Source organism: Galleria mellonella, unplaced genomic scaffold (genome assembly GCF_026898425.1).
Source record: "Galleria mellonella isolate WM207_F2 unplaced genomic scaffold, CSIRO_AGI_GalMel_v1 utg55, whole genome shotgun sequence".
Lineage (NCBI taxonomy): Eukaryota > Metazoa > Arthropoda > Insecta > Lepidoptera > Pyralidae > Galleria > Galleria mellonella.
The window spans coordinates 5973596-5984199 of record NW_026442115.1 but is presented as its reverse complement, the minus strand read 5'-3'; the positions used below and the strand labels follow the sequence as shown (position 1 = coordinate 5984199).

Here is a 10604-nt window from a genome sequence, read left to right as displayed (position 1 = left end):
TGTTCGGAATTTAACGTGATTACGGGTAAACAGTACGTACATATAAAAATTCTATCACTGCTGACATAATTAAAAATTGATTATCTAGGCACTGTACTACCTGTACCGGTGAGTAAAATCCTAAAACTGAGTTTAAAGATGTGTAAAAAAATGAATAAGTAAAACTATAAAAATGACTAGTTTTTTAGTTATTATTAAACATTTTACATCATAGTCTTTAGGAATGACAACGCATAAGGTGAAAAAAGTACCACGGGAATCGAAGTGTATTCTGTGCTATACGCGTCTATAGACGACGGTTGCCACTTTCCAACAGGTGGACCGTCAGCTAGTTTGCCATTGTATCATAAAAAAAAACCTACATTTTATTTACCTCTGACTTTTACCTACATCTACTTTTTGTCACCAAAATCCAAATTTACAGAAGCAGTTTAATGAGAATTTTATTGCGCGATTAACATTTTAATTCGCTATTATAGAACTTTTTAAACGAGCAATTAGATATATTAAAAAATGTCCACTCGTTTTTTAAAATTGTCTGATAATTCCGCCGATGCCGCGCTTGGATGAGCCACGTTATGAACGCTCATCATTTTGTGACAAATAAATAAAAATGCCATTTCGGTACCCGATATATTTATTTTTATCCATAACGTCACATTGGTAAACAACAAACTAAGTAAATACAGATTATCCAAACATTCAGGTGTCATATTTACCAATTAATTACCCTACAATTATTATATTCATACAATCTCGTTAAACATGTATGTATGTAGAGCAATACAACAGGACAGAATGTTTCTCTAATTATTTTATATTCGTGAAAATTGACTTCATTAGAATACATTGAATACCCAGCCTAGTTTAGATAAATACAAACCACCATAATTAATTGGAATTAAACTTTAATTTTTTCATTTACAAAAACTAATCTGACGTATTATTTTTAACAAATTAGTACCAAGTAAAATAATGACAATAATAGTTGTTTAATTTCTAGAATCGTAATTTGCCAACATCGCAACAGACACAATCTACAAAGAATTAATTATTACAATTAAGTTTTTAGTTTTATTGAAAAAGATGAAGTTTAATTTGTCTCATAATTATATGAAACAATAATGACATTTTATATATATACATATGAAAATAAATAGGTACATTGGCGAAATTACGAAAGAGGAAATAAACTAAAAGTATTCTTTGGAAACCCCTCAACGCACGCACTCTTATTTAACCTATAGCCAGCATGACATGACATATTAAAATAATTTACTTTAAAGCAAATTTACATAAAGTCAGTTACTGCTTCAAATTCTAAACAACTCTACACTTATTCTGAATTCACTGCACCACCATTGTCTTTAGAAGACACAATGTAAATTTGCCTTAACACTTTGAAAAAAGAAATACATAACTTGCCAAACCAGTAAAAGTAGTAACAATTATTAAGGCCGCATATTAGATTGCCTTCCTTTTACTTATACAAACCGAATAGTTTTAATTTTTAAAAAAGGAACATTGTTTATTCTTAATTTACTATTGACTTTAGTAGTTTTAAAACATTGAGATTGACATTCGGTGCCGTCTCAGGACTTCCGCCAAACTAGGCCATAGACTCGATTGAAAGAATTAATCATGACTAATATTAAATTACATTTTAGTCTTGTACCTCTTACATTATTTTGACTCCGAATAGCTTAAACTTTAACTCTTTGTGATTTTATTCATTGCGTCATAGAATCGCGGCAAAAAGTTAAGGAGATCTCTAAGAATTTAACCTACGTCTTTTAAATAATTAAGAGTAGTCTCTCTTTTGGACAATTCTTATGCCATTGACATCGTTTATTTACAACATTGATAGTAATCTGAGTAACAATATATTTATTTAAATTAATTCTCTTCAACAGTCATTAAGTATAATGAAACTTGTTAAAACAATAATTATATTATTCAGTTTATTTTAAACAAATAAAGATCTTGTTTATTTCATATCACAGTACCGTAACATTATAAATATAATAATTTATTAACTCATCTGTACATACAGTAATTTATTGAATAAATTATGCGCTAAATACTTACAAATAATATCGATACATTAATAAAATAATAGGTACTTGAGTATTATTGTAACATAACTAAATTTAAACCACATTCCTGAGCAGTTCCTCCGATGATAGCTGGCCGTCCTGAAACAAAAAAAAAGTAAATAACTTATATAGAAATAAGAAATATTATTTTATTTATGCCAGCGTTATATTATCTGGCGATATAAAATACGGACAGCCTTTTAGATAACCCAACTATAACGATTAGGTATTTGTTTTCTATTTATTGTAAATATTTGAGTTATCGATATTTAGTTTTATTATAAAGTCAATTAATTCCCTTTAATTTGATTTCAATCATAAAGTTGTAAACTGACTTACTAAAACTAATATTGTTTTATCTTAGTAATTACTTATCACTGAAACCTTTTGTACTTCTGTTTCCTTTATTTTTGTTAATTAATATTTTATTTACTTTTTTTATTGTCTGTAGAACAGATACAAAATAAAAATAGAATAGTTTTAATGTTTGAGTAGATAAATTATATTTTTATTTCACTAAGCTTGACTTGTTACAATTTATCAATCGTCCTTTAAATTATCTACCTATTTCTATTTATTATAGATACTTCTAAAATAATATTAAACATCTACCCACGTATTCATACGCACCACAAATTCTTAAATTCCAATTGAATATTTTTAAATGTCAAATTATTTTTCTTGCTACAAAAGTGCGAATCTTACTCACAAAGATGTATGTTTTTGCCTGTATGTTATATATTTAAAAACACGGATTCAATATATATAGCTTTGCAATTTTGCCTCAAGTTACATTTCAATACCTGTCGCGTTAGAAAGCAAGCATATATATATATATATATGCATTAATTTAAATCAATATTTAACTAGTTTAAATTATATTTTTTTGTAAATATACTAAGCAGCCATTGTTCTCAATACCAGAAGACGGAACTTTCTATACGCTTCGTTGCCTCTAACTCGGTTCAAACTTACATAGATACCTCAAACTCGTTTGAAATAGTTTGCCGTAGTGAAACTCTCCCTTGAAATCTAAATGCACTTTCACATTTTGGGAAATGCGATGCAAATATTTCAACAGCCAATTTAATATGTCTGCAAAATCAGACCCAGAAGGATTTTATTATGTAAACTAAATTCAAAGTAAAGACAATATAAACTTCTAAATTATGAAATTGAGTACGAGAATTCGTAATTCCATTATACTCATATGTTATTTTATTAATGGATATTTTGATAGTAATATTATTAACTTCTACTGGAATTGGAACCAATTTTTATATACTTTTTTTTTTTATTTTATAGAATTGTCAAGATATAACAAACAAATATATTTACTATCACATTTATAATATTAAGGATTCTAAGTAAGAAGGTCGAAACGTAGAGTAACTTTGATCTACAATTCGAAATCCTTCCATAATTTAATATTTTATTAACGTTTACAAATAATGTAAAAAAATTCTAGACCTAAAATTAATTCTAATAAATATAAAAATTGCATAAAATTACATAGTACGTATGTAATACGAGTAAATGTCTAGCTATATAATTACCTGATTGAGATCGACAAATTTACGAACCACCGATCGGGCGAAGTCTGGGTTGTTGAGCATTTCGTTTACGAACCAATCCAGTGGGATACTGTAAAATAAAAAACTTATTAACTATGAAAACAACTTTTTTTTTTATATGTAATATCGGTTATGGGTGATATCGAATCATATCTATGTATAAAATTTCAATATATCGTTAATATATATTTTGGTATTTAAGATCATCACCCATTTTGACATCACCATTACTGGTATATATCTAATATATTAATCGTCCAAATAGGTTTAATTTATTAATTTCAGTCTTGGATTTAGAATTTTTAAATTCAAATAAAAATGTAATAGTAGCAACAATTTGTAGCTTTATTAACGTACATCAGACGTAAAGTATTATGATTTTTTTTTGTTATTACATGATACTGACGTTGTCTCGCTTCGATATAAATGCTAAATAATATTTTTTAAATAATTGTAATTTAACAAAGTCAACAAATTTGAAATAAAATGTTCTTCGTACAAATTAATGTCAAATTAAAATGCTAAACATTTTAATTTGACATTAATTTGTAGGTATTTATATAAGTGACAGATGCTGCTTCAAGGATTTCTCGTTCGAATGAAGAACTCTAAAAAGGAAATGAGAGTACTCGTAAAAGATAAAGAGATCAAGAATTAGTTTCTACTAAAAGACTGACTCGAGGTCAGACGAGAACAATTACTATTTCCTCTAATAATATTTTTAGAAAGCTTTTTTATTTCGTATTTTCTTAGCTCTAATTGTCTCTGTCATATTTTATATATTTTTTTGTTTTTAGGATATACCTACATTATACAATAGAGATAGAAGTTTAGTAATTTACTACCCCTATTTATAAATACAAAGACACAAAATAGAATTATGGTTAATTAAAATATTTGACAAACTTCCCGATAATGGGAGCAACTATAATTAAATTAATCGAGAGAATATAATAGGCTTACCGGCTATTAAGAACTACTCCCTATATACTTTATTAAGTTGGATTCACTCTCTAGACTTGCAGTCGTGAGTATATTCTGCTTTAACAATCTATAGTATTTGCTTTCAAGATCCTTTAAATCTGATATCGAAAAAGGAAAGTTTTCGATTATTTATCTATTTTTTTCTGTACTAATTATTTCGTAGTTTTTTTTTTGAGATCGATTTAGGTAGACGAAGTTTGCTCGCGTATTGAACCCATATTTATTTTTTCTCAATTAAAATTGGAATTGCTGTTTCTTTTCGAAACAAGAAATAACAGCTCTGTCGGACAATGCTTGTTTGTCTATGGTATGTCTATTCTAAAATCAAATCTAGACCTCAATCTCTATTCATCTTTAATAATTAGCCATATCTCGCGGCTTCATCCTCGTGACTCAATATATAAAGTATTTATATGTACTAAGTTGCAATATAATCTACCCGTGTACCAAATTTCATCCATTCAATAATTTTAGCATGAAAGATTATCAAACATCCATCTATACATCCATCGTTATGAAGTTTCGCATTTATAATATTAACAAGACAACTGCCACACAATCACGCTTTTTCATTTAAACAAGAGTGTCACATGCTTCGTGCTTCGGAGAACACGTAATGCTTTCGTCAAATATGCCACATTCATATCAGAGGCCTTCGTGTTAATAAGGCGGCCTGGACTTTTGATACTATCTTCTATATTTATTTTGTCTTATAATTTCTGCATCTTTTTAATGCGTAAACGCTCACTTTATTTATTAAAAAATACGTCAAAATACATTTTATGCGTAAGTATAAACAATACTAATAAAAAAAAAACAAGTCAGCTTATTTGGCAATTAACTGACAAAAAGTTGACCCATTTTTGTAGCTCGATGCTCTATCTATACAATCTAAGAATTAATAGTATACATATAACTGCAAACACAACATAATTTTAGTAATGAGATAGTCAGCTAAATAACCCGTCATGTTCTATTCTATTGTAAATAGAATTTGTGCTTCGATTATTCGAACATAATGAGCTTAGATATTAACTAAGAACCAACAGTGCTACGTCAAGCATTAAAAATTACAAATGAATGAGTTTTGATTTATAATGCTCGAATGGTAAACCTAGTAAAGTCTATTCAGACTAACAATGCTTGAATATACGTATTGTGTTTTAATTTTATTATATTATAATACATGTGTATTATTTAAATTACAAATAATAATTATTTAAAATGAGTCTATATATTTTTTGTCTTTTAGCGACTCCAAAAATTCCAGAATTTTCACAGTTTTATGGTGTCATGATTATGTTGTCAATTCTAAACTAATTGTTAATTTTTTTCACTAATATGAGACCAATACGGGAATGGATTTACTTCCATGTAGGTATCAATTTAATTATTAAATCCGATAAATAAATTCGAAAAATAATTGTATTTAGATTAAACGCAGTATTACACTATATTTAAGCGTTTAATATAGTCGTATTTTGTATATATGAATGAGGAGTAATCATGGGCGTTACAGTATTATTCTCTAATATCTATAATGCTGTCCACGTCTATAGACGACAATTACCAGACCATCAACTTGTTTGACATAACGACACGTCGAAACACTTCAGAAGGCGGCCTAAAATCACTTAACATTAGAGGGATACGAATTAAGAAATTGTGCACCAAAGTTAGTGTATTATTTCCAAACTTTTTTGTAATATTTGGTACATTCAGATTTATTAAATATTCGATACTCAATTCGCTCTGATTGCCTATCTCGTATGAGGCCTACTGTAAAGAGTACTTAGCAAAACGACAAAATAAATGCTATCACATGCAAAACTACCGATTGTTAATTATGTAAAATTGTAATTGAAAGCGCTGGTGCGTGTCATTTGCATGTGGCAGTTAAATGTATCGTCATGGGGTTTATAAATGTTTATTTTCCATGTGGCAAATTCAATGATCTTGTTTGTGGATGGAATGGAATAAGTTATGTGTAATAAATTACAATTATATTTGCGAAAAATAAGTAAAGTCTTATTTTAAAATAATAAACATAAATGTAATAAATGATAATTATATTTTTAAAGATTTTAAAAAATATATTTTACACCGCAAAAAAGCGACTTCAATCGTCAACAAACACACACACACACACAGATATACATACACATATACGCACACGTGCCCGCATAAGTAAACGCATACGTAAACACACACATACACACACACACACACCCAGATGAATAAAAAATGTTTCGTAGACGCATTATATTGAATATATTTGATTTATCGCTGTTATTTATAGCTGTGTAGTATGTACACAGAATCGCGTATTTTCAACAATTTTGCTTCGTAATAAACTTCAGAAGGAAAACGAATCAACAATCGTAATGAAAATTCAGACGAATGTAAGACATCCATCTTTTCGCTATTGAATAGTATTTTGAATATTTAATTTAAATAATATCAATAACGGATTTCAAAGTAGATCATAGATTGAGGATAATACCAGCGAAAGATGGTATTTGAGATTATGCATTTAATGTGTGTTCCGTCTCAAAACAAAATCTCGCAATTGCCGAGACTAGTATAGCTTAACCAATTTCGTCATAGCATAGATAGCATAGTGTTAATCAAATCTCAATTTTTCAATCAAAAATAATAACATAAGCAAATGAAGTTTTTGTTGAGATTAAAAATCCTAATAATTGTTAGATGTTATTTGACAGACATAGAAAAAATAAAATAACATACAGATAAAAAAAGGAAATCCCTTCTCCTTTTTAAAATAATTTAAAAATTATCTAATTTTTTGTTTTCATATAACAATTTCACTTATCATTAAGAAAGTCCATTAATTAACAAAGCTTCAAAAGTAAGAGGCAATTAAACAAAATTTGGAATTTTATTTAATACAGTCTGCTGACACGAGCCTACTCCTGGGGACAATTACTGTACGTCACTGCATTACAGCGTTATAACAGTCTTTCTTCAACTGTTTTTAATTAAATCCATGAAAGTACATTATTAAGACTGCTTAATCTTACAAATATAAAAAAGTAATATCTGTGAAGATGTTTGTTAAGCAATCAAACAAACTCTATATAACTACTTCAGCATATATATTATGAGTTTTTAGGGGGGAAAGGAATTGTTAGTAATGGAGTTTGACAGCCCCATTGTTAGCAATATGCCTTATTAGGTCGACCTCCACGTGGTTTCCCCTGGAAACCATCGTAAACAATTCTTGTTGAATTCGTCACGATGGGCTAACTGACTTACTTCATCTCCTCGCCTATCATCCTTCACTGGTGCCCCGCCGGTGTATACCAATAGCGCGGGTGGGTTACCATTCCATTATTATCCATTAAAAAAGATAATATGAGTTTTTGATTTTACTGATTTTAAGCTGCTGTTTCTCTAAACTTAACTTTTTAAATTGATAATTTTGCAAAATTACTTTTTTGTAGACCATTATAAACTAAAATTATAATAATTTTGACTAGAACCAATACTAAAAAAATATTTATTTACTTATTAATTCTTTATTGTTACACAAAAAATTACAAACATATAATTTATAATTAATAAAGATGTACAACAGGCGAGCTTTAACTCTGTAAGAGTTCTCTTCCAGCAAATCCTGATTAGAAAGGAGCATTAGTTTCCAGCGGGCAGTGTGTGTATAATAATATTAGTTCATATTCATCCTTATAATAAAGATTTCGTGGTAATATCAAATTAAAGTCTTAATTTTAGAGATTGGTTTAAAGAAATTAAAAAATTGCATTGCCATATGGAGGTGACTAAGAGAATTTAATTGTAGAATAATGAGGCAGCACCACCAAGAGCGTGGCAGTGGCAGTGGCTGCAGAGCGTGGCAACTATTGGCAACACCCCACTTATGGGTAGCAATATGTCTATGTCTATGTCCAGCAGTAGACAGTTCACGATTGTTATAATAAAATTAGAGAAATGACTATATATAATATTTTACCTTTCAACTGCTTTCTCCTCGTTACCATCTTGTCCTTCCCTTTCTGGTGAAGCCTCCAGCGTTTCCCAGAAGTTGTCCAGACCGTAAACTGTAAATTATTTTGTATGTTAACACAACGTATTATCGGACAGTTTATTTGTCATTAATTAAACACACTGCGATAAATTGGTAAATAAATGATGAATTGATCATCATTTTATTTTGATTGAGTAGGTTTTCGTAACTTATAAAAAAAAATGTAAAATATTTATCTAAAACATTTAACTCAATTTTATAATTAACAATAATTTAATAATTAATTTGTAATGCATATTTTTCATTCCATTGTTATAATTATTCTATCAGACCTATTTAATAATATATTTTTTAACAATTTTTATATATCATACAAATAACATTGTTAATTTTTATTATAATATGTTGTATCTAAAAAGTTGTATCTGTTTAGATTGGGCATTATTTAAAAATGTTTAAAACATATATATTTTAATATATTATTTAACATTATACTAATTAAATTTCCAATGATATATCGCGATAACTACATGTCAATACGTTTGAGCGATCATAGGACCTTTTGTAAAGTCCAATCAGTGTCAATAAACAATAATCAGTGATCCATTAGATGATTTCAACTGCGGTGTAATTATCACTATGTTATAGGAATATTTCAAATTTACAAACCAATAACGGTTTGGTAAATCAACATATATATAGTATAGAAGCTCACTTCTGGTGACCTGTAATACAGGTATTCTTATACCTATCTCAGGCACCAGTCTCTCACAATTATATTTATAATTTGATTACTTTAATATAAGCATGTCTCATTGTATCTCACTGTGATAGTCATCAAGTAAAATGTATTAAAAAATAACTGATACAGTAGACTATACTACAGATCAGAGAGTCTATACGGTGTATAGCCCAAATTGTCTTTCCATATTAATCGGACAATGAAAAAAAATTATCTAAATCAGTCCAACTGGTTTTAAATAGTTTTTATTTACATAATTATAAGTACATAAAAACATTGTGAATTTGATTATTATTTATTATTTAAATATATAATTTGTTTCTAAGATATTAGTAAAACTACAAATTAAATAGTGTATTTACTAGTTTATAGTTTTATTTATTTATTTATTCTTTATTGCACAATATAACTTTGTTCAAATGGCGAGCTTAATGCCATATGGCATTCTCTACCAGCTAACCATTGGGTAAAAACAGAAAGCGTATGAAGTTTTATATGCAATTTTTTTATATTTCTATTGTGTAGAAATATATTAACTATTGACCACAAATAAAAACGCAATAAACACTTTAGTAAGAGATACGTGAAGTTACGAAAACCAACTTGTGTTGAAAAATAAAAGAAAAATAATAAATGGTTGACCCAACTGGAAGTAGTTCCACACCTCCAATTAACTTATATCTTGTAACGACACTGACATACGCAATAAGCAACATTTCTGATACAAAAGTATCTCATAAAGTCGCCAGTAGGCACAATGAAAGCCCTCCATCGCAAGCACTTCAACCATTCCATTCACTAAATGAATTTATCTAGTGTCTTCTCACCTTTTATATACCGTCAGAAAAAAATGGCGGCTTTGTAGTTACACACAAAGATATAGCAGCGGTCAGCAGTAACGACATATCTCGCAGTGGCAGTAACAAAATGGTGAATTTTGTTACTCTATATCTAATTTACACTATATACATACCATCCATTGTTTAATTGGGAAGTTCCTCTAGGAATTCTAATTCATTGAAGTATGGGACAGTTATTATCATTACCTTCTCATTAGACTATAATGATATCATCATAAATAAAATCCATATTCTAAATTCTAAAATTACGAAATGTGTTTTGTAAATTACAGAGTAATTTACAAGATTAAATACAAAATATATACATACAATTTTCAAACGGTGAAAATCGTATGTCATGAG

At 28.4% G+C, this 10604-nt stretch overlaps 1 protein-coding gene across 1 annotated transcript in view; it reads right to left on the bottom strand.

The window, feature by feature from the left end:
* Nucleotides 1-619: 619 nt before the first annotated feature.
* LOC113521357 (allatotropins-like) overlaps nucleotides 620-10604 on the bottom strand; it is a 49783-nt gene continuing 39798 nt past the window's right edge. The window contains exons 6-8 of the mRNA XM_026906880.3: nucleotides 8646-8733; nucleotides 3653-3740; nucleotides 620-2195 (exon numbers count right to left, since the gene is read on the bottom strand). Of these exons, the coding sequence (XP_026762681.1) occupies nucleotides 2151-2195; nucleotides 3653-3740; nucleotides 8646-8733 (221 nt within the window). The 3' untranslated portion in view covers nucleotides 620-2150. The remainder of the gene's footprint in view (nucleotides 2196-3652; nucleotides 3741-8645; nucleotides 8734-10604) is intronic.